This window comes from Phoca vitulina, unplaced genomic scaffold (genome assembly GCF_004348235.1).
Source record: "Phoca vitulina isolate PV1807 unplaced genomic scaffold, GSC_HSeal_1.0 scaffold29, whole genome shotgun sequence".
Lineage (NCBI taxonomy): Eukaryota > Metazoa > Chordata > Mammalia > Carnivora > Phocidae > Phoca > Phoca vitulina.
Window position 1 is genome coordinate 13,687,560 of NW_022589732.1, and position 26,181 is coordinate 13,713,740.

General features: G+C 37.0%; 1 protein-coding gene and 1 pseudogene across 3 annotated transcripts in view; both read right to left on the reverse strand.

The window, feature by feature from the left end:
* P4HA1 (prolyl 4-hydroxylase subunit alpha 1) overlaps positions 1-26,181 on the reverse strand; it is a 105,469-nt gene that overhangs the window by 10,816 nt on the left and 68,472 nt on the right. For 2 of the 3 annotated variants that reach the window (XM_032423557.1, XM_032423555.1), the window contains exons 10-11: positions 10,559-10,658; positions 1,642-1,695 (exon numbers count right to left, since the gene is read on the reverse strand). In XM_032423557.1, coding sequence (XP_032279448.1) covers positions 1,642-1,695; positions 10,559-10,658 — 154 coding nt within the window. Of the gene's footprint in view, positions 1-1,641; positions 1,696-10,558; positions 10,659-25,399; positions 25,471-26,181 lie in introns of all 3 variants that reach the window. The other variant, XM_032423556.1, reaches the window with a different exon arrangement.
* On the reverse strand, positions 14,098-15,410 carry LOC116644194 (annotated as a pseudogene).

Sequence of the window (26,181 nt, forward strand, 5' to 3'; positions counted from 1 at the left end):
CCTGAATTTATTTTACCTTTTTTTTTAAAGATTTTATTTATTTATTTGACAAAGAGCATGCATGTGCACAATCAGGGGAGCTGCAGAGGGAGAGTGAGAAACAGGCTCCTCACCAAGCAGGGAGCCTGACGTGGGGCTCAATCCCAGGACCTCGGGATCATGACCTGAGCCAAAGGCAGACGCTTAACCGACCGAGCCACCCAGGCACCCCTAGAATTCAGGTAATTATGATAAAGCTTAATTAAAGATTTGATAATGTATAATTTATAGCTTAATGTGAAAAAAGAAAAGCTACACCTTTTTAGCAAACTGCTTCGATATTATTTATTCTCCAGTGTCTCTACATCTATTTTGTATTTATCTTCCTATCTCTCAGCATATTCTTGTAATTTCTTCAGATTTATCAGCTAATTTACTAATTCACTTCAACTGCCTCTAATCTGTTTTAATTTATCCAAACTTTAAATTTCAACAATTACTTTTTTCTACCTAGAGCTTCCATTTGTTTTTCAAATGTTAAATCATTTTGAAAGTTTATTAATTTTTATCCTTTAATTTTTAAAAATATTATACAGTTATTTTATATTCTGTATCTGATAACTCAACTATCTAACATCCTGGGGGCATCTAAATGTGTGGGTTGTTTCAGTCTCACCAATGGTGTCTTATTACCAGTTAGTAATTTCTTTTTTAATCAGTTCCTGTTTGGCTGACCTTAATCTTGAAAATTCCTGAGGTGTTAGAATGAGGATGCCTGTTTTCTGCCAGGTACCAAGGAGCACTACCTAACTGAACAACTTTAATTTCTCCTCTTCCAGGGTAGTGAAAATTCAAATCCAAGGTTCATGTGGGAGCAGGCCTATGCTTTCAGACTTCCAGAAAAGGCTCTCATACACATTACATCCCCACCAGGGTGATGACAGGCAACTCTCCTTAAGGCTCCTAACTCAAAGTAGATTATTTTCAGGCTATTCGTTCTCTAAGGGTGTAATCCTTTTGGAGATTCAGGTTTTATGCATGGGTCTCTCAGGTTCAGTAGCCTGCACAGTGGTAGGTTCTCTCACAGAGCTGTTAGTCCCCAAAGCTCTATATTCCTAGAGGCACATGCTTTCAGCTTCAGCTTTTCTGCCACCCCCTTTAACTCTAATTTTAGTTTCTAAGTTTTCCTTGTTCATTTTGCCTTTGGGAATTTCCTTTACTTTCTTCCAGGCTCAGCAATGCATTTAAAAGTATCTAATTTTTTTTACTGTGTATCTAAGGGTTTTTTACTGCTAAAAAGGTTTTATAGGGTATCTATTCCACCATGCTTCCACAAATTGCAAACAGACTATAAATTTTTAATACTAAAAGAACAGAATTAACACGTCATGCCTGAGTTTCAGCAGAACTCCTACCGTCTCCATTTTTTTTTTTAAGATTTTATTTATTCCTTTGAGACACAGAGATACAGAGAGAGAGAGAGAGAGAGAAAGCATGAGCAGGGAGAGAGGCAGAGGGAGAGGGAGAAGCAGGCTCCTCGCTGAGCCAGGAGCCCGATGTGGGGCTTGATCCCAGGACCCTGGAATCATGACCTGAGCCGAAGGCAGACGCTTAACCATCTGAGCCACCCAGGCGCCCCCTTCCCCATTTTTTTTTACTTACCCGTGCAAAATCAAAATGGGGTTCATACTGTCCTCCAACTCCATAATTTGCTACCTGAAGGAGAGGAACAAAGTATGCATTAAAAAGAATCAAGACTACTATTCAAAAAATTTGTAAGTCCTATTTTGGTGTCTTATATGTCATGGTTATGTAGTCCTAGAGAAGTAAGAAGCAAAGCAGTTTAAATCAATGAGAGTTCCTAAGAAACCAAGGATAAAAATCTAAGGACAGCTACTATATGATTATTTTAGAACCTTAGTTAATATGTTTTTCTTTAGCAAATGTTTGGGGTACATGTTTTCCTCTAATACATAACTTAAACTAAAATTTGAGTTAGAATTTTTAAATTAAAATGTTTAGTTATAATTTTCTAGAATCAGGGTTTTGAGATTTCTTTTTTTTTTTTTAAGATTTTATTTATTTATTTGACAGACACACAGCGAGAGAGGGAACACAACCAGGGGGAGTGGGAGAGGGAGAAGCAGGATTCCCGCGGAGCAGGGAGCCTGACGTGGGGCTCGATCCCAGGACCCCGGGATCATGACCCGAGCCGAAGGCAGATGCCCAACGACTGAGCCACCCAAGCGCCCCAGGGTTTTGAGATTTCTATTATTAATTTTTACTAAACATTTTCCTTTGGAATTTAAATCAAGACTCATGTTTTCCAAAGCCCCAAATGCTGGGAAACTCCCAATCTATTTTAATAAAATCTCCTCCTACATATTTTTTTTACCCTAAGGTAAAAGAGGGAGGAAGTTAATATGAAACTTAATTATTCCTGCTGGAGGGCCCTAACAATTTCAGTTGATAATGACAATCTCAGTGTGAAGCAGCAAAAGGAAGTAAGAAAAGTATCTCTAAGTTCTAGTCTTCTCAGTTATAATATATGTAACTTTCAGTACAATCTCAGTTTTCTTATTTGTAAACTAAGGAGAATGATACCTTCCTGAACTCCTTCCTTGCATCCCAATATGACAAAATGAAAGGAGAATGTAATTGAAAGAGCCCTGCTGATGAAATGAAAGAACATAATTAAGAGAGTGTTGCCCACAGCCCGGCTGAGATACAGCACAGAAGAGGCAGCTGGAAAAACGTGTGGGGTATACAGGAGGATTTACTAATCTCAGAGCACGTGCTGGACGGACAGGGATTTGGGGGACACTTCTCTAAGAACAAAATAGCTAGAAGGTGTCATTTCCCTTCCTTGTTCCCCTAGCCTAGATATGCAGAGACCTGTGAGAACCCGGGCAGCAGAACACTCTCCTGCTCACAGTGAGAGCCCTGCCTCCACATTCTTCCGCGCACATGCCCCGTCCATCCCAGGCAGCTTCAGGTCTTTCTCACACAGCAGACCTGCATGAACCTTACTAACTGCAAACCTCCTCCTTCCCTGAGCTCTTCTATGGACCCACCCCTCCATTCCAGCCTGGGCAGGAGTTTTCCCAGGGGCTGGAAGCCCTCACCCGCAGAAACCTGTGCAGATCTTGCCAGCACCATGAGCCCCAGCTCTCTCCAATACACTCTTAGCCAGAGTCCATCCAAAGCAGTGCCACAAGCCAGAAGTGTGCAAGTAGCCCTGACAGGGGCCTCCACCACTCCAAAGTGACTCCTACCCTGGGGAGAGGTGAAGATAAATACATGCACCTGTCAGACTGTGGCCCAGCAGGGGGCCAGTCTGATTGCAGGCACCACCCTCCAACAAAAGCTTCTCAGGGCAAAACACAGGGAAAGCACCCGGCAGTTCAGTGCTATTCCATCTTTGGCAAACATCTGATCTGACTCAGTTTTAGCCTACAGTGGCCCCAGACTGGCCCACTAACAACACAGGGACCAAAACCTGCTCACAACAGGCAAGGAGAGTCATTGCAGACGACGGGACTAAAGGCAAACTTGGCTCAGCTGCAACAGTAGGGTGCATGCAACATACAGAGGAGATACCCCTGAAGCACTGGGTTCTGGTGAACAGGGGACATTGCACTGCAGGGCACTACAGGACCTCTTCTTCATAAAACCACTACTTTCAAGAGCAGGAGACACAGCTGATTTACCTGACACATAGAAACAGACACTGAGAGTTAGACAAAATAAGGGGACAGAGGACTATGACCCAAAATGAAAGATCAGGACAAAATTACAAGAGACCTAAGTGAAACAGAGGTAAGTAATATACCTGATAGAGAATTTAAAGTAATAGTCATAAAGATACTCACTGGACTTGAGAACAAAGTGAAGGACCTCAATGAGACCCTCAACAAAGAGATAGAAAACATAAAAAAGAACCAATCAGAGATGAACAACTCAATAACTGAAATTAAAAATACACTAGAGGGAATAAATAGAACAGAGGAAGTAGAACAGAGTAAAGGAAAGCAATCAAGTTGAACAGAAAAGAGAAAAAAAGATAATAAATGAAAACAGACTAAGAGAACTCAGTGACACCATAAAATGTAGTAATATTTGCATTACACAGATTCTAGAAGGAAAAGAGAAAGAAAAGGAAGCAGAAAATTTATTTGAAGAAATAATAGCTGAAAAGTTCCCAAATCTGGGGAAGGAAACAGAAATCCAGCTCCAGGAGGTACAGAGAACCCCCAACAAAATCAACATGAAGGTCCACACCAAGACACAAAGTAATTAAAATGGCAGAAAGCAGTGATAGCGAATTTTAAAAGCAGCAAAAGAAAATAGACTACTATATGCATATGATGTTATATATAAACCTCATGGTAGCCATAAATCAAAAACTGGTAATAAATATGCAAAAAAATAAAGAGAAAGGAATTCAAGTGTATCACTAAAGAAAGCCAGCAAAGCATGAGAGAAGAGAACAAGAGAAAAAAGGAAGAACTACAAAAGCAACCATAAAACAAGTAACAAAATGACAATAAGTACATACCTATCAATAATTATTTTGAATGTAAATGGACTAAGCACTCCAATCAAAAAACAGGGTGACAAAATGGATAAAAAAGGCAAGACACATCTATATGCTACCTACAAGAGACTCATTTCAGACCTAAAGACACATGCAGATTGAAAGTGAAGGGATTTTGTAAAAACATTTATCCTGCAAGTGGAAGTGAAAAGAAAACCAGGATAGCAATATTTATATTGGACAAAACAGATTTTAAAACAAAGACTGTAACAAAAGACAAAGAAGGACACTATATAATCATAAAGGGGACAATCCAACAAGAAGATATAACAATTGTAAACATTTATGCACCCAACATGGGAGCACCCAAATACATAAAACAGCTAATAACAAACATAAAGGGGGCTGCCTGTGTGGCTCAGTCGGTTAAGCGTCTGCCTTCGGCTCAGGTCATGATCTTGGAGTCCTGGGATTGAGCCCTGTGTCGGGCTCCCTGCTCAGCAGGGAGTCTGCTTCTCCCTCTCTCTGCCCCTCCCTTCACTCCTGCTCTCTCTTGCTCACTCTCTCAAATAAACAAAAATCTTAAAAAAAGAAACCATAAAGGAAATAATTGGCAATGTTACAATAATACCAGGGGACTTTAACACTCACACCAATGGACAGATCATTCAAACAAAAAAAATCAATAAGAAAAGAGTGGCTTTGGATGACACACTGGACCACATGGATCTAATAAGATATACTCAGAACATCCCACCCTAAAACAGCAGAATATACATTCACGTGCACATGGACCATTCTCCAGAACAGGTCACATATTAGGTCACAAAACAAGTCTCAACAAATTAAAAAGATTAAAGTCATACCAAATATCTTTTTTGACCACAATGCTATGAAACTAGAAATCAACCACAAGAAAAAACTGGAAAGGACACAAATACATGGAGGTTAAATAACATGCTACTAAACAATGAATGGGCCAACCAAGAAATCAATAAAAAAAAAGTACATGGAAACAAATGAAAATGGTCCAAAATCTTTGGGATGCAGCAAAACCTGTCCTAGGAAGGAAGTTTATAGCAATGCAGGCCTACCTCAAAAACAAGAAAAACCTCAAATACACAACCTAACCTTACACCTAAGAGAGCTAGAAAAAGAACAAACAAAACCCCAAACCAGTAAGAAGATGAAAATAATAAAGATTAGAGCAGAAATAAATGAAATAGAAACTACAAAAACAGATCAATGAAACCAGGAGCTGATTCTTTGAAAAGATCAATAAAATTGATAAGCCTCTAGCCAGACTCATCAAAAAAAAAAAAAAAAAAAAGAGGAATCAAATAAACAAAAACAGAAATCAAAGAGGAGAAATAACAATCGACACCAAAGAAATACAAAGAATTGTAAGACAATATTAGGAAAAATTATATACCAACAAATTGGACAACCTAGGAAAAAATGGGTAAGTCCTAGAAACATATTAACCTCCTAAAACCAAATCAGGAAGAAACAGAAAATAGAGACTGATTTGGCAATGAAATTGAATCAGTAATCAAAAACTCGCAACAAACACATGTCCAAGACCAGATGGCTTCACAGGTGAATTCTATCAAGTATTTAAAGAAGAGTTATACATATTCTCGAACTATTCCAAAAATAGAAGAGGAAGGAAAGCTTCCAAATACATTCTATGAGGCCAGCATTACCCTGATACCAAAACCAGATAAGACACTACACAAGAGAAAACTACAGGCCAATACCTCTGATGAACACAAAAATCTTCAACAAAATATTAGAAAACCAAGTTCAACAATACATTAAAAAACTCATTCAACATGGGGCGCCTGGGTGGCTCAGTAAGCCGCTGGCTCTTGATTTCAGCTCAGGTCATGATCTCAGAGTCCTGGGACTGAGTCCTATGTTGGGCTCTGTGCTTAGAGGGAGTCTGCTTGACTCTCCCTATCCCCCTGCCCCTCCTCTTGCTCTCTCTCTCTCTCAAAATAAATAAATAATCTTTAAAAAAAATACAACTCATTCACCACGATCAAGTGGGATTTATTCCTGGTATGCAAGGGTGGTTCAATATTTGCAAAACAATCACTGTGATATTGTCACATCAATAAGATAAAGGATAAAAACCATGTGATTATTTCAATAGATTCAGAAAAAGCATTTCACAAAGTATAACATTCATTCATGATACAAACCTTCAACAAAGGAGGTTTAGAGGGAACACAGTAACATAATAAAGGCCATATATGAAAAACAGCTACTCAAATGAGGAAAAACAGAACTTTTCCCCTAATGACAGGAAGAAGACAAGGATGTCCATTCTTTTTTTTTTTTTTAAGATTTTATTTATTTATTTGACCTAGAAAGAGAGACAGAAAGAGTACACAAGCAGGGGGAGCAGCAGAGGAAGAGGGAGAAGTAGGCTCCCCGCTGAGCAGGGAGCCCGATGCGGAGCTCGATCCCAGGACACTGGGATCATGACTTGAGCCGAAGGCAGACGCTTAACCAACTGAGCCACCCAGGCGCCCCAAGGATGTCCATCTTTACTATTTTTATTCAACATAGTACTGGGAGCTGTAGCCACAGCAATCAGACAAGAAAAAAAAAATAGAAGGCATTCAACATGGTAAGGAAGAAGTAAAACTTCCATTATTTGCAGATGACATGATACTATATATAGAAAATCCTAAAGACTCCACCAAAAAAACTACTTGAACTGATAATTCAGTAAGGTCACAGGATACAAAATTAATATACAGAAGTCCATTTGCATTTCTATACACTGATAATAATGAAGTAGCAGAAAGAAATTAAGAAAACAGTCCCAGTTACAATTTAACCAAAAATAATAGAATACCTAGGAATAAACTCAACCAAGGAGGTGAAAGACCTGTACTCAGAAAACTACAGAACACTGATGAAAGAAATTGAAGATGACTATAAAACACTGATGAAAGAAACTGAATGGAAAGATATTCCATGCTCATGAATTAGAAGAACAAATACTGTTAAAATGTCCATACTGCCCAAAGCAATCTACAGATTTAATGCAATCCCTATCAAAATACCAACAGTATTTTTTACAGAACTAGAACAAAGAATACAAAAATTTGTATGGAACCACAAAAGACCTCCAACAGCCAAAGCAATCTATTTTTTTTTTAAGATTTTATTTATTTATTTTGAGAGAGAGGGAGAGAGTGAGAGAGAGAGCATAGCAGGGGAGGGGCAGAGGGAGAGAGAGAGGCAGATCCCCGGCAGAGCAGGGAGCCAGACTTGGGGCTTGATCTCAGGACCCTGGGATCATGGCCTGAGCTGAAGGCAGATGCTTAACTGACTGAGCCACCTAGGCACCACTAGCCAAAGCAATCTTGAAAAAGAAGAACAAAACTGCAGGTACCATACACAAACATAAAGTTGAAATAAAATCCATTCTTTAAATGGATTAAAGAACCAATGTGATACCTCAAACCATAAAAATCCTAGCAGAGAGCACAGGCAGTGATTTCTCTGACATTGGCTGTAGCAACATTTTTCTAGACATGTCTCTTATGGCAAGGGAACAAAAGCAAAAATAAACTACTGGGATTACATCAACATAAAAAGCCTCTGCACAGCAATCACAAAACGAAAAGGCAAACTATTGAATAGGAGAAGATACTTGCAAACGATGTATCTGATAAAGGGTTGGTATCCAAAATACAAAAGAACTTATACAACTCAACACCCAAAACACAATCCAATTTAAAAATGGGCATAAGACATGAACACACATTTCTCCAAAGATGACATACAGATGGCCAACAGACACATGAAAATATGCTCAACATCATTCATCATCAGGGAAATGTAAATCAAAACCACAATGAGATATCAACTCACACCAGTCAGAATGGCTAAAATCAAAAATGCAAGAAACAACAGGTGTAGGCGAGGTTGTGGAGAAAAAGGGACCCTCGTGCACTGTTGGTGGGAATGTAAATTGCTGCAGCCATTGTGGAAAACAGTATGGAAATTCCTCAAAAAATTAAAAATAGAATTACCATATGATCCAGTAATTCCAGAATACAAAAACACTAATTCAAAAAGATATATGCACCGCTACATTTATTGCAGCATTATTTACAACAGCCAACTTTTGGAAGCAACTCAAGTGTTCATTGACAGATGAATGGATAAAGTTATGGTATATAAGCACAATGGAATATTACTCAGCCACAAAAAAAAGAATGAAATCTAGCCATTCGCAACATCATGGATGGATCTAGAGAAGATAATGCTCAGTGAAATAAATTAGTCAGAGAAAGACAAATATCATATGATTTCACTCATATGTGGAATTTAAGAAACAAAGGAAAAAAAGAGACAAACCAAAAAACAGACTTAACTATAGAGAACAATCTGATGGTTACTAGATAGGAGATGGGTGGTGGGGATGGGTGAAATAGATGATAGGGATTAAGAGTACACTTATCATGATGAGCACTGAGTAATGTACAAAATTGCTGAATCACTACATTGTACTTCTGAGACTAATATAAAATTGTATGTTAACTATACTGGAATTTAATAAAATAGAAAGAAAAGAAAAAGAAAGCATAAACAACTAAAAAAACCCCCAAAGCCAAAAAACAAAAAAAGACCTATCAGACTTCATCAAAATCAAAAATTTTGTGCCAAACGACACCATCAAGAAAATGAAAGATGACCTACAGAACGGGAGAAAATATTTACAAACCATATATCTGATAATGCTCCTATATCCAGAATGAAAAAAGAACACTTACAACTCAACAACAAAAACACAAACAACCCAATTAGTCAAAGGATTTGAACAAAAATTTTTTAAAAGAAATAAATGGCAAATATGCACATGAAAAGATGCTCAACATCATTAGCCATCAGGGAAATGCAAATGAAAACTGTAATGAGAAAAAAGAAACAGACAAGAATAAGTGTTGACACAGATGTGAAAAACTGTAATCCTCATACTCTGTCAATGGAATTATAAAATTGTGCAGCCATTTTGGAAAACAGTTTGGCAGTTCCTCAAACTGTAAAGTCACCACATGACTCAGCAGTTCCACAGATACCTATATACCCAAGAAAAAATTAAATGTTTGTACAAAAACGTGTACACAAACATTCATAGCAGCACTAGTCATTATAGTCAAAAAGTGCAAACAACCCAAATATCCTTCAGCTGATAGATACATGAAGTTGTGATACATCCAAACAATGGAATATTATTCAGGCATGAAAAAGAATAAAGTGCTGATACATTGAAAACATTACATTAAGTGATATAAGCCAGATACAATAGGCCACATATTGTATTATTCCATTTATATGAAATATCTAGAAAAGGCAACTTCATAGATAGACAGAAAGGAGATTGGTAGTTGCCACTGGCATTAGGAAGAGGGAATGGAGAGTGACTGCTTAAAGTTTTTGAAGTGATGAAATAGTCTTATAATTAGATAGTGGTGATAGCTGCATAAGCATGTGCATGTAATAAAACCAGGGTAAATTTTAAGGTATGTGAATTCTATCTCAATAGAAAAGAGAAAAAAAACACATTAAAAAAAAAAAAACTGCCCCTGGTTACCTGACAGGTTTAGTTAGGAATGACAAAAAATTATATAATAAATATATATTAAATATATTTATATTTTATTATATTATATATTATAATATATATTATAATATATATTATATTAATATTTATATAATAAATATTAATGTTACATATTGTTCATTTCCCTATAAATTTATACCTAACAGTACGAGTTTTTAATGTTTTGTAAAAGAATTTTAGAGCTCACAGACTAATCCTAATTTTTCCCATTGATTATTAAAGAGTAGCTTGTTTGGTTTCAGCTTGCATATTCACTTTTAGGGTCCCAAACTCTCCTACAATACCTAATCAGTGCCCATACAATGTTAGGAAATCTCATCTGCAACATTTTTTGAAAAAGTGTAAAGAAATAATGTGATAGCATATGGTTTAAGGATAATGTGATTACCTACCTGTAATTCCTCTGCTGTGGAAACATCTAGTCCTGTTAGATCTTGTATTCTCATATTAATTCGAGACACCACAGGGTTTTCATAGCCAGAGAGCCAGGCACTAAGAACAAGAAGACAATATTACTTATAATGTTTCAATACATAAAGACTAATAGCCATCATTTTAAAAGCCGTAATATATGGGACATTAAGCCTTATCTATAGGCATTTAGTTGGCTTGCTTGTTTGATAAGATTTTTATTAAACAACGTTGTCATTTTTTTTAAAAATGCTACACTTTACAGTTAAAGGTTAGAAAAGAAAAAAACTCATTTATTACAGAGTTTCTTTGAAAACAGCTGGATTAATGTAAGAAGGCTATATAGGGCTATTACATTGAGAATTTTTAAAAATTCTGTAAAAATACATACCAAACTGAAAACAATTTTTCTTTTTACATTAGGCATAGGAACTGACTGGGGTGGAGGTCATAGGGTTTTTAGCTTGATTTATATAGTGTAAATATTTTATAAGAAAAAAATTCATGTAGGGGCGCCTGGGTGGCTCAGTCAGTTAAGCATCTGACTCTTGATTTCGGCTCAGGTCATGATCTCAGGGTTGTGAGATTGAGCACTGTGTTGGGCTCTGTACTCAGTGGGGAGTCTGCTTGGGATTCTCTCTCCCTCTGCCCCTACCCCCGCTCACACACTCTTTCTCTCTAAAATAATTAAATCTTTAAAAAAATAAATAAAAAAAAAATTCATGTATTACTTGCATAAATAAAAATAAGTTTTTAAAAGGTACCAAAACACCCAGTAGGAGGACTATAATCAAAACAGGTGGACGGGGGCACCTGGGTGGCTCAGTCAGTTAAGTGTTCAACTCTTAGCTCAGAGCCTGATCTCAGGGTCTTGAGTTCAAGCCCCATGTTGGGCTCCATGCTGGGCGTGGAGCCTACTTAAAATAAAACAAAATAAAACAAAAAGATGGACAATAACAGGTGCTGATGAGAATGTGAAGAAATCAGAACCCTCACACATTGCTGGTAGGAATGTAAAAATGGTGCAGCCAGTTTGGAAAACAGTTTGGCAGTTCCTCAAATTTTTAAACATACAGTTACCATATGACTCAGCAGTTCCACTTCCAGGTACATACCCAAGAGAAATTAAAACATATGTTCATACAAAAACTTGTACATGAATGTTCATAGCAGGATTATTAATGGCCAAAAAGTGGAAATAATCCAAATATTCACCAACTGATGAGTAGATACATAAAATGTGATACATCCATATGATGGATTATTGTGCCATGAAAAGGAATCGGGTACTGATAAATGCCACAATACGGATGAACCCTGAAAACACTGTTAAGTAAGCAAGATACAAAAGACCACATACTATGATTCCATTTATAGGAAATATCCAGAATAGGCAAGTCAACAGATAGAGAAAGTAGATCAGTGGTTGCCAGAGGAAGGCGGAAATGGGGAAATGGGGAGTTAACTGCTAATAAGTACAGGCTTTCTTTTCAGGGTGATGGGAATGTTTGGAAATTAGATAATGGTAAAGGTTGCACAACTAAAAACACTAAAAACCATTGAATTATACACTTTAAAGGAGTGAATTTTATGGTATGGGAACTATAGCTAAATTTAAAAAGGCACCCCAAATTAAGCTATCTCCTATGGTCTATCAGCTTTCTTTCTTCACTTCTCTCATCAACCTCTGATTCCATGATCCCTCATTTCAACAACATTCTTGCTAAATGCCTAAATTAAACTCTCTGGCAAAAATATTATCCTCAATGAATTTTTTTCTCTAAGCTTATACCTGTGTCATCAAACTCTACTGGAGAAAGTCATGAAATAGGGCAAATGTGTTCCACTGATAATTCATGAACACCAACTTCAAATGGGTCCTTACTCCTACTCCTTCTTCTACTCTGAACCCCAACCCACCTCAGCTTCCCCCTTCTCTCAGTACATATCCCCTACTTCAGAGAATATAGAAACCATACACTTTACCTACATTTGCATCTATCTGTTCCTTTTAGATCATCTAGTTCCTTCATTCCAGTTCCAGAGAGGAAATTTCTCTCCATTATCTATGCTAACCCTCTGCCTTAGATTCTATAATTTTCTGACATTTTAGGAAGCATAATTCATTGATCAGCCCTTCTCTCTCTTACATAATCAACTTTCCTTCTCAATTCCTCCCACAGCTTTTAACTGAGCTTAAGTCTCTTCTCCCTTAAATAAATAAACAAACATTGGGCGCCTAGATGGCTCAGTCAGTTGAGTGTCTGCCTTCAGCTCAGGTCATGATCCCGGGGTTCTGGGATCGAGCCCCATGTTGGGCTCCCTGATCACTGGAGAGCCTGCTTCTCCCTCTCCCTCTGCCTATTGCTCTGCCTCTTGTGCTCTCTCTCTCTGTCAAATAAATAAAATCTTAAAAAAAAAAACAAAAACAACTGAACCAGGATAATTACTACTGTTAGAAAATTGACATTTCTCATATCCATGCCAAAAGAAAATATATAGGATTCTTCTTGATCTGATAGACTGATTTCAGGAAAATCATTTTAAAAATAGTAAATAACAATATAATTTCTCAAACTATGCTAAGAAGTTGTCAGAAAGGCAGCTATAATCTATAATTAGAATTGACAGGATTAGGGGCGCCTGGATGGCTCAGTTGGTTAAGTGTCTGCCTTCGGCTCAGGTCGTGATTCCAGGGTCCTGGGATAGAGCCCTATGTTGGGCTCTCTGCTCAGCAGGGAGTCTACTTCTCCCCCTCCCTCTGCTCACTTGCTCTCTCTCACTCTCACGTGTGCATGCTCTCTAATAAATAAAATCTTAAAAAAAATAAAAAGAATTCACAGGATTAGGACTGTATTTTGAAACATTAAGAACCACATCTCTTTTTTAACTTTACATTAATGCACCTTTTTCACTGGTAAGGTGATTTTTGCTGTGGATGCCACAACGATTAGCAAGTCTCTTAAGTAAGATACACTCTCTGGTTCAAGACTAAAATGAGTTTTCTTTCTAATTTTGCCCTCTCTTGGAACACAAGCAACTATCTTTGTCTTTTGTATGCAGGTAGGCAAATATTGTGAAATGCAGTTATTGCAATCTTCTAGATTTTATTCTCTCACAATTAAACAGGGCAATTATTTATTATTAAGAATAAGATTCTGGGGTGCCTGGGTGGCTCAGTCATTAAGCGTCTGCCTTCGGCTCGGGTCATGATCCCAGGATCCTGGGATTGAGCCCTGCATTGGGCTCTCTGCTCCACAGGAAACCCTTTCCCTCTCCCACTCCCCCTGCTTGTGTTCCCTCTCTCACTGTGGCTCTCTGTCAAAGAAGTAAGTAAAAATCTTAAAAAAAAAAAGACTCTGAGGGGCGCCTGGGTGGCTCAGTCAGTCAAGCATCTGCCTTCAGCTCAGGTCATGATCTCAGGGTCCTGGGATGGAGTCCGGCATCGGGCTTCTTGCTCAGCAGAGTCTGCTTCTCCCTCTCCCGCTCCCCCTGCTTGTGCTCTCTGTCTCTCAAATAAATAAAATCTTAAAAAAAAAAAAAAAAAAGACTTTGAAACACTTTCAGTTTTTAAAATAGCAAGGCTTCTGAAATACTGCTCAAAACTAGCTTTCAATTTTGGTATATGACCTGATACTGACACATTTGATCTGTTAATAGTTTTTTCTATCAACTATACTTTGCCCTCAGTAGGGGTTAGTGTTGTAGTTTCAAATAACTTTTACAGAAATAGATTTTAAAATAAGTTTTAATTTCACTGAATGGAGATTTTTATCACTCATGTACCTGTAGAAGGTAATTTGAGCACATACATATTTGCCTACATATGTGTGTGTGTGTGTATATGTTTTTAAAGTAAGCTACTCTTACCATTAAAATAAACCAGACTACACGGACAAACTATGAGAAACAGTTTGTCTTCCTTAGAAATCCTTTTCTAGGTTGAAGAGGACAAGTAGTTTGCTGAATGATTTGAGGCTATAGGCTTTTCATCATTTCTTAACTCCACCTAGCCATGTCTCACCACCACAGCAATAAGCATGTCCACTTCCTCAGCAGCACGAGCCTCTAATGTGTCAAAAAAAGGCTGTTGACTGAGCATTCAATGCTGTTTTGCAGTCTTTCAACAACTCTCTCTCCACTTTATGCCCAACCTTGGCATCAAAGAAACTATCCACAAGCTCAAGAATATCTTCCTCTGTAGAGCGCACAAGTCATAGTTTCTGTGCCTCTACCCTCCCTGAAGAATAGATATACACCTTCATTCCAGCTTCTCTCCATTTCCTAGCTGCTGGAATGACATCTTCAATGAATGCTGCTCTTATTCTCCCAGCTGTAAAATACTGCCTTCCACATGAATCTTTATATTTGTTATCAGTACCATGGTTTTCCATCCAGAGATCTCTGCCAGCACACATGATCTACCACAGCCTGGACATCTATTGTAGATCATCCACCCCATTCCCACATGTTGCAGAGGTCAAAATACCCTATCCTGATGGGAATCCTCTTCAGCCTGTTACCTCAAAAGACTGAGGTCCTACTGGCACTCTTCTTTCCAAGAAGGAAGAAGTATTTTTCTCTGCGGTTAATTCTTAACATTTTCTCTGATATAAGGAAATAAGATGCTCTTCACAAAAGCAATCATGCTAATAGTCCTTCTGATATATAACAAGACCACAGTGACTTTGGTGGGCACCTACTGGATGCTACTATGGGAATCACCCTTGGTCCAGAGGGTGGAGAGTGGCGGCAGCTGTGCCCCCAGAACCATTCATCTCAGAGCTGGCAACTGCCTGCAACTGAAGCACTTCAGGGAGAGGCTACCTCCATGCCCCCAGAAGTGGAGAAGGCAGCTACCCCTAATGTTTTTACAGTACTATATATCTTACTTTGTAGCATTTTTCACACTAATTGTATATTAATTTATTGTTTGATTAAGATGTCTTCATTCAACTACTAGTCCCAAATACGTAAATTCTGCCTGGTTTTGCTCACCACTGTATCTGCAGAACCTATTACACTGCCTGGCACATAGCAGATGCTCAATAAATATTTGCTGAATGAAGAAATGAATGAATCATAGAGACTTCCCAGAACTAATCCAAGATTTATTCTATTTTACCATACTACTTGTCGGTGATCCCTTGTAAATTTATATGGACTGGCTGAGTAGAATTCCTTAGTGTAGCAGAAATAGGAAGGATCCAAGAATTTTACTGTTATAAAGGGTGTAGCCGATAAATACATTAAGAACTTAACTTCTCTAAATTCTGACTGAGTTCCTAGTAGAACTAGGAACTAATCTAGTCTGTCAGTGTACCTATATTTCTGGCTGGCAACAATTTGATAGATTTTTGAACTTTATAATCCACAAACTACTGACTTGATTTTTATAGATAACTGCAACACAAAATTGGCAAGTGTTCTATTAAAATTTCAGGGGCACCTGGGTGGTGCAGTTGGCTAAGCATCCGACTCTCAGTTTCGGCTCAGGTTGTGATCTCAGCATTGTGAGATCAAGCCCTGCACTGGGCTCCGTGCTCAGCACTGAGTCTCTTTCCTTCTCCCTCTGTCCCTCCCCCTGCTCGTGCATGCTCTCTCTCTCTCTCAAAATAAATATCTTAAAAAAAAAATTCAAACTAGATGCATCTTTTTTTTTTAATGTTTTATTTATTTATTCATGAGAGTCAGAGAGAGAGAGAGGAGAGGAGAGGCAGAGGGAGAAGCAGGCTCCCCACCTAGCAGGGAGCCCGATGCGGGACTCGATCCCAGGACCCTAGGATCATGACCTGAGCCGAAGGCAGACGCTTAACCATCTGAACCACCCAGGCACCCAAACTAGATGCATCTTGAGAATTGTTCCTATTCCATCCTGGAACCTATCACCCACAGAGAACCTGTCTCCTACTTCTGTTACCTTCAACTTCCTTCCTTGCTACCACAAGCATCGATTCCTACCTTTTCTCTAATACTTTGGTAGAAGCATCATCCTTCAGCCTTACAGAGACTGGATCTTTTCTCTACATTTTTGAACCTACCCTTTCTAACTCAAATTGTTGCTAGACAGAAAGACAGGTACACGGACATACTAGATTAGCTCCTAGTTCTACTAAGAACTCAGTCAGAATTGGGAGAAAGAAGTTCTAACTCAACCTACCAATTACTGCCTCTCTTTTTATCTTTAATCTTTTCTTTGACAATGCTTACTCTTCGGCTAAAGTTTCCTGCTACCAAGAACGCCTTCACTTTTGTTATTCTAGCAAATTACCATTACAATCTTTCACTTTACACTTTTAAAATTATAAAAGCAAGAAATGTGGGGCATCTGGGGGATTCAGTCAGTTAAGCATCCAACTCTTGATCTCAGCTCAGGTCCTGAACTCAAGCTCGTGAGTTTAAGCCTGGTGCTGGACTCTATGCTGGGTGTGGAGCCTACACACACATAAATAAATAAAATTTATATATATATAAAAGCAAGAAATGTTTGTTATATTCAATAAATAGTCCTGGGACAATGGATAACCACATGCAAAAGAAAGACGTTGTCCCTACCTCATATCATAAAAAAAAAAAAAAGACCTCAAAAGGGATTAAAGACCTAAATGTAAAAGCTAAAATTATAAAACTCTTAGTAAGTGTAAATCTTTGTGATCTTAAATTAGACACTAGTTTAGCTATGACATCAGAAGTATAAGCAACAACAAAAAAATAAACTGGGTATCATCAAAATTAAAAATTTTGTGCTTCAAAGGACACCATCAATAAAGTGAAAAGACAACTCAGAGAATGGAAGAAAATCTCTGCAAATCAAATGTCTGATAAGGACTTGTGTCTAAAATATATAAAGAACTATTACCACTAAATAAAAGATAACTCAATTTAAAAATGGGCAAAGGATCTAAATAGTCTCCAAAGAAAATATACAAATGGCCAATAAGCACATGGAAAGATGCTCAACATCATTAGCCACTGGGAAATGCAAATCAAAACCACAATGAGATAGCATATCACACCCACTAGGATGGCTATAATCATCAAAAGGACAGACAGTAACAAGTATTGATGAGGATGTGAAGAAACTGGAATAACCCATACATTGCTGGTAGGATTGTAAAATGGTACTGCCACTTTGGAGAAGTTTGGCAGTTCCTCAAATGGGTAAATACAGAGTTACCATATGACCTAAAATTTCACTCCTAGGTATATACCCAAGAGAAACTTAAACTTATGTTCACATAAAAACTTGTACATGAATGTTCAGAGCAGCATTATTCATAATAGCCAAAAAGTAGAAACAACCCAACTGTCTATCAATAGATGAATAAAAGATAAATAAAATGTGGTATATCCATACAATGGAATATTATTCAGCCATGAAAAGGAATGAAGTACAGATACATACATCAACATCAATGAACCTTACAAATACGGCAAGTAAAAGAAGCCAGATGCAAAAGGCCACATATTATATGATTTCATTTATATGTAATATCCAGAACAGGGACACCTGGGTGGTTCAGTTGGTTAAGTGTCTGACTTCAGCTCTGGTCATGGTCTCAGGATCCTGGGATCGAGCCTTGCATTGTGCTCTGTGCACAAAAGGGAGAACAGAGGGTCTGTTTGTCCCTCTCCCTTTGCCCATCCCCCTGCTCATGCTCTCTCTCTCTCATATAGATAAATAAAATCTTTAATAAAAAAAAAAAAATCCAGAACAGGCAAATCCATAAAGACAGAAAGTAGATTTGTGGTCACCCAGGGCTGAGCTGGTGGGGGCGGGGGCGGGGGGGGGGGGGTGGGAATTGAGGGTTGGGTAGTTATTGCTAAAACAGAATTTCTCTTCCAGGTAATGAAAATGTTCTAAAATTCATTGTGGTGAGGGGCGCCTGGGTGGCTCAGTTGGTTAAGTGGTTGCCTTTGGCTCAGGTCATGATCCCAGGGTCTTAGGATTGAGCCCCACATCAGGCTCCCTGCTCAATGAGCAGCCTGCTTCTTCCTCTCCACTGGTTGTGCTCTCTCTCTCGCACTCTCTCTCTCAAATAAATAAAATCTTTTAAAAAATAAAATAAAATTCATTGTGGTGATGGACACACAACTCTGGATATATTAAAAGCCACTTAATTGTACATTTTCAACCAATGAATTGTACGGTACATGTATCTCCCAATAAAGCTATTTAAAAAAAGAAATACATATAAAAATTTCAAACTGCATATACAAAAGAATACAAAGTCCCTTTCCTAGTCCCACTCCTCACAGGTAAACTGTATGTTATAACAAATAGGTACATATCCTCTCAACATTTCTCCCTGTGTATAAACAAATATACAGAGAATTTTTTAATAAATAGGAATCTACTCACCTTCCAATCTCTCACATCAATATACACATTCACTTTTTCTCCCTGAAAATACTTCTGACATCTTCCAAGTCAATACATATAGCACAACTTCAGTTTAAAAAAAAATATTGTGGGGGCGCCTGGGTGGCTCAGTTGGTTAAGCGACTGCCTTCAGCTCGGGTCATGATCCTGGAGTCCCGGGATCGAGTCCCACATCGGGCTCCCTGCTCGGCAGGGAGTCTGCTTCTCCCTCTGACCCTCCTCCCTCTCATGCTCTCTGTCTCTCATTCTCTCTCTCTCAAATAAATAAATAAATAAAATCTTTAAAAAAAAATATATATATTGTGGTAAAAAAATACATAACATAAAATTGACCATTTAACCATTTTTAAGTGTAAAATTCAATAGCATTCACAAAGTTGTACAATGATCACCACTATTTCCAGAACTTCTCATCATCCCAAACAGACACTCTGTACCCATTAAACAGTAATTTGCCATTTTGGGCACCTGGGTGGCTCAATCAGTTGAGTGGCTGCCTTTGGCTTGGGTTATGATCCCAGGGTCCTGGGATGGAACCCCGCATCAGGCTCCTTGCTCAGCAGGGAGTGAGCTTCTCTACCTGACCCTCCCCCATCTTGTGCTCTCTCTCTCACTCTCTCAAATGGATGAATAAAATCTTTTAAAAAAATAATAATTTGCCATTTCTCTCTCCTCCCAGCCCCTGGTAACCTCTAATCCACTTTTTAGCTGCATGATTTTTTCATTCTAGGTACCTCCTATATAGAATCACATAATATTTGTCCTTTTGCATCTTATTTCATGTGGTATAATTTCCTCAAGGTTCATCCATATTGTGGCATGTATCAGAATTCCATTCCCTTTTAAGGCCGAATGATATTCCATTATATGGATATACAACATTTTATCTATTCATCCATGAATGCACACCTGGGTTGCTTCCACCTTTTGGCTACTGTGAATAATGCTGTTATGAACATGAGTGTACAAGTACCTGCTTGAGTCCCTCCTTTCAATTCTTTTGGGTTATGCCTAGCAGTGTAATTTCTGGATCATATAGTAACCCTATGTTTAACTTTTTGAGGAAATACCAGACTCTTTTCCATAACAACTATATCACTTTACATTTCCATTCCACAGTGTTTTTTAACTACTGCTTTTCATTTTTTAAAATTTATTTATTAAAGATTTTATTTATTTTTGAGAGAGAACAAGTGGGGAGAGGGGCAGAGGAGAAGCAGGCTCGATGTAGGACTCCATCCCAGTAACCTGGGATCATGACCTCAGCCAAAGGCAGATGCTTAACCAACTGAGCCACCCAGGCACCCCCATTTTTTTCATTTTTAAAGATTTATTTATTTGAGAGACAGAGAAAGCACGCATGAGAGCATGAGCAGGAGGGACAAAGGGAGAGGGAGAGAGAGAATTCCAAGCAGACTGCTCCAAGGGCAGAGCCTTGACTCAGGGCTCGATCTCATGACCCTAACATCACAACCTGAGCCAAAGCCAAGAGTCGGATGTTCAACTAACTGAGCCACCCAGGTGCCCCTGCTTTTCATTTTAAAATGAAGTATCTTTACTTCCAAAATGACCATTAAGGTCTACCAATAAAGCACTGGTTAAATAAGGTTATTTCTACTTTTTCTCTATTACAAATAATATCTCTCTGTAGGTTGAACTCCTAGATGTGAAACTGCTAGATGACTTTTACATTTTGATGAATGATGTCAAATTGTTCTCCCAAAAAGTATTTTATACTTTTACCATATGTTTATGAGTGCCCATTTCAGAAAATACTTGCCAGTATCAATCTTTTTAATTTTTGCTAATCTTAAAGGAAAAATATTTTAATCCTAATTGTTTAGATTTTTTAAAAAGTTTTAATTTACACTTTTTGTTATACCATAAATGATCTCAATGGAAGGTCTGAGGCTTAGCAGTTAAAGTTATTAATGATTAAAGGTTAAAAAATAAACTGTTATCTTAATTGTGGTTCTGTTACTGTCACTAGAGAGGAAAATAAACTCTACTCATGCATGTAAAGTTATTTCACTTAATTTGACTTTCACGTGAAAACCTCTCCAAAATATAAAAGGATTCTCTTTAGTTACATTTAAAACATTTCGTTCATCTGGATCCCAACTGCTAATCTGTCTTCAGCAACATTGTTATAGATCTATCAGGTAATCTAAGAAATTAGCCCTGAATTTAGATTGTTGTAACATTGCTCAAAAATTCAGTGGAGACACCGAGGATACTGTAATATATATTAACTATCTATTCTTTAGGATTTGGAAGTCTTATACCTGCATTAAATTTTATCAACAGAAATGAAGGTTCTTTCTTCTAAGTACTCAGTGTTTTTTAACTGAATTAGAATGTAAGGTTACAGTATTTTCCATTACTAATTAGATAACACAAACTATATTCCTTTTGGTCTTAATTATAGGAACCCCAAATCTATCACTGGAATGCTTTCTTTTTTTCTCCTTTTTTTTTAAGTAGGCTCCACACCCCACAACATGGGGCTTCAACTTAAAACTCCAAGATCAAGACCTGAGCTGAGATCCAGAGTTGGACACTTAACCAACTGAGCCACCCAGGTGCCCCTGGAATGTTTTGAGTAAGGAGCAACATTCTCACACTGCATGACTATATTTCTAATATATTAATAAGGACATCATGTTCAAGTAAATAGATAGACAATATCATTTTGGAGGTTTTGGAGATTATTACAAAACTTCCAAAGGAAAATGCAAGTGATATAATTTCCACTACTTTCTTCCAACCCAACACGTGAAAATTGACATTTTACAATTAGCTAATATAAAAACTATGTGATTTTTTGCAAAGGCAAAAAGTAATTCAGGACCCCAAGTGCCAGTTACAGAGAGCAAACTTTCAATAATTCTTCTCTAAGTGCTTGACGGTTAACAAAGAAAGGCTGATCATCTAGCCTGGGAATTTATCCTGGCCCTTTGGATCTTAGTGGGACAATTATGCAATCATACTATAGATCTATCCATTTCAGTTATCTCAATCTGAGAACTACTGTTCAACCTAACAGACGGACTGTCGTTGTTAAAAGCGACTCCAATTTAAAAAAATATCTGAAATATTCAAAGATGTTTGTATTTGCCCCATACTATAAAATAATAATAAGCTTTTATATTGTATTTGTTCCTTATTTCCATGGGTAAATTAAATCGTAAGCATAAGAAAATGCCATATTATGGGAAATCTGTATACCAGAGTAAGATGAAAACTCCTTCTAAAAATAACCTACCAGATTCAAAGAAGCTTTTTCTACCACACTAGATTGTTTATTTGCATATCTCTTAATATTACTTTAACTGGACTTTATGAGCTCACATAACTAAATGTCTTTTCAGAGCATGTAAACTCAGTGTTTACTTCTCCAAAACTAAAATTCCATTTCTCTGCTTTAGCCAAAATTATTAGCATCTCCATTAACAAGCTGTAGTAAATTTTTAGTTTTGTTTTTTTTTTTTTAAATTATGGAAAGGACAGACATGACTTACCAAACGTTCAGAGATAGTCAATAAAGTAAATAAACAGTAATGGATTTCCACACATACTTTACCCGAATAAAATTCTATTTGCTAGGATGCTGGAACATATTTTTCCTTCCACGGAAGATGATGCAATCACTTAGAAATTTCTCAAAATACAGATATTTGAAATTCCCTTCTGACCCATTCAAAATACAGATGTTCCCACAGCAAAAGGAACTACATTAACTGACATCAGTACACATAAATTTTTCTATTTTACATTTGAGATGCCTTTTTCAGAGGTATAATGTATGAAGGAAACCTAAAACACTCATTTATTTCACTTGTAGGAATATTCAAAATTCAGATTCCAGTGATGGGTAAAAAATGTCTTGACATAGCTAATAAATTCCCAAAAAAGCAAAAACTTACTAACAATATGAAATGTTTAGGATATTTTATGGAGCAAATTCCTTCTTTAACAGTTAAGGCCTCTCTCTCAACATATGTATTTTCTTTTTCAAAGACTTGCTGAACAATTTTCCTTAAGAGTAAATATGAGTATTTGAACACGAACACACACACACACACACACACACACACACACACACCCTGCATACTCTGCTAAGATTGGGTGAATTTATTCTGGTGTTAGTCTTCCAATGCTTCTAATGCTGCTGGCTAAATGCCTTCTATTGCCATATATAATATAAAGTATGGCTGTGTCTTTCTAAAAAATCCAATAAAATTGCTTCTCAGAGCTATAAAGTTAGAATATTTTAAAAATAAGCCCAAAAGGCTTAGAAATATTTAGTTCTTAAGGAAAAAAAGTCTGTAGATCACTTTTCCAAGAGTAATTTATTTTGCCTTACTGGTAAGAGTCCAATGACTCTGTGGGCTGGATATTTCTTCAAAAGGTCCATTGTATATATAAAAAAATTTCCAAAAAGGACTTCCAAAGAACTAAATTCATGAAATTTTCTTTTATGTGCTTCCTAAAAGCATCCAAATCTGGAGAATTTAGAAACAAGCCTTATGACAGTAAAAATGCCTAAAACCATGTAGTAATCTTTGACAAAATACATAATGGCTTATTTTTAAAAAAATAAAGGGTTAATTTTTTAAGACATGAGTAAGATTCTGTAATAAAATGGAAAATTAGCTGAAGTTTAACTTGAAATTTAGAGTTAATTACAATGCACAGAAGCATTATAAATCATGTATCAAAACATTATCCAAATTAATTTCTACAAATCCTTAGTCTCCCTGAAATCAAAGTCGTATGATAGAAATTAAATTTTCTTCATGTCTTCTAGTTTGCTGGGGGCAGGTAGCATGGGGCACACGGTTAGGAAACCAGGATATGTGTGCGGGCATGTTGAAGGTTATTACCATATGAAGGACATATAGCTTTGCCCAAAAAGAGTAAGGAAACAATGCATTCTGTACAGCCTTCAGAGTACTTTTGTTATGACTTACAGCAATAATATTCAAAATTTCTGTTCCAGTAACTCCTAAAATAGTTGTTAAATCTATGTACTTACTTTCTGCACATTTTAGTTGAAAACTAGAATTTTTCATCAAATAGTTTGAAAGGATTTAATTCTGAAATTAGTGGTAATTTCTGAAAAATGATCTTTTTTTTAACGTATCCAGTGGAATCTAAATACCACGATGATTTGATGCCCACCATGATTCACTTTAAAAAAAATACATGAATGAATTTTTTAGTACTTGGGAACTTTTATATCGTTCTTTTTTTTCCCCCCTTGAACTGCATTTTCATTCCATTCTTATCTTAGAATAGTGGCTTTCAACATGGGTAGAGAGGTGAAGTCTCTGGGGATGGTGGTGGGAATTTTGCCTACCAGGGGATGTTTGGCAATGTCTGGAGACATTTTTGATTGTCAAAACTGGGATGAAGGGCATTACTGGCATCTAGTGGGTGCCAGAGATGCTGCTAAACGTCATACAAAGCTATGACAACCCCCAACAACAAAGAATTATCTGATCCAAAACGTCAATAGTGCTGAGGTTGAGAAGCCCCATCCTAGAGAAATATATTTCTATGCCTAAAAATCTTTTATTACATTATACTTCTCTACAACAAAAATACTTTTATAAATTGATAAAAATATAAATTCCTCTAACATAAAGGTCTAATTGTTAAAAATAATGTCTTCTGGAATGAGTTATTACAATTATCATTCGTACACATTAGTCTAACATGATTAAACAATCATTACCCAATATGAAAAGTGAAAATATATTAAGATGTTTCTAATGAGATGGAAGGAGCTTATTTTGTTATTTTCAATATTCTCATTTTTATGAGAGCTGAGAAATCTCCATTACATAAATAGGTAGATGGAAAAGGAGTTCTGTTGGAATAATGTCACTTATTCTGTGGGCTCCTTCTAAGTTATATACATGAGTTACACAGTAATCTACTGTTAAAAATTATTTCAGTGATCAGCTAATAACTTAAGTACGTTCTCTTTAAACATTGTTAAAAGCAAAGAATTTGAAACCAATTGACTTAAAAAGGATGTGTTATGGAATCCTTCAAGGCATGCACTTTCTCAATACCTGCAGCTATTCTGGTGACCCAGAGATTTTTATACCTTTGCTTTACTATAGAAGCCAAATTAGGCCTTGTTTCTACGAAGGTTCTTTGGGAACTTCTCTTACTTCAATATGGGAACACAACTTCACTTTTCAGGTGGGGTCTGGGGAGTCTCAGCAGGCATTTTGAAATCCAGTAAGTTACTTCTGGAAAATCTCTGTTAACTGCCCCATAACCATGTCTGTTTATTAGTCTATCATGAAAATTCAAGCATGGTTGTCATGCCTAAGCCTAGGTCTTAGAAACCTTTATGAAAATTAGATTCTCAAGAAGGAAAATGGTCCAAATAGGACTAAAATTCTCTCCATTACTCCCTTACCTCTTAGATACTCTGTACTGTGCTGTGGTCAATTTTCCAGTCTCAGGGTCATGTACTGTAGCTCGGCTCAGCTACAAAAAAAGAGAAAGGACAAGGACTTACTCACGTAGCAGGCAATTTTGGGCTTTTGTTTGTTTTGCCAAGCCACAGGTGATTGGAAGGGTTCAGATTGGTCTGGATGGTAGGTAATGGTTTCAAATCAGCAAAAACATTTAGACAGGTGGCAATAAAAGCCACTTCCAAATCAAGAGAAAATGGGTTGACATATTTTTGTTGTAGATTTATTGTCCTTTCACTTTTTTTAAAAAAAATCATTTGAAAATACATGTAAATGATTTATAGCACTGGGTTTCACAGGAGCTTTCTCAGATCTAGAAGTTTAAAGTCCTTTAAGTATTTTGACAAAAGAATAGTTAATAGTCTCTTTAAATTTATTTTTTAAAACTCTCACTGAGATAAAACTGTTAAGTCTCTCTGGCGAAGTAAAAGGCAAATAAGTTCATGAGTAATAGTAGTTAGAAGACTGAGATCAGAAGCATAACCCTTCTTTCCATTGCCAACTTTCTAGTCAGCAAGTTTTTTAAAATAACTCCAACGGAGGAATACAGATTACTCCAAAATGACAATGGTATTCCACAAGATGAATGAACAAATGCCAATACAAATCACTATGAAGAATGATGTGAATTCACTGCATTTATGAATATGAGAGAACTATATAAACAAAGACTACTCCCAGATTAATCCAGGCTGCTGCTTTTTCTTTTTTTTCCCTTTTGGCA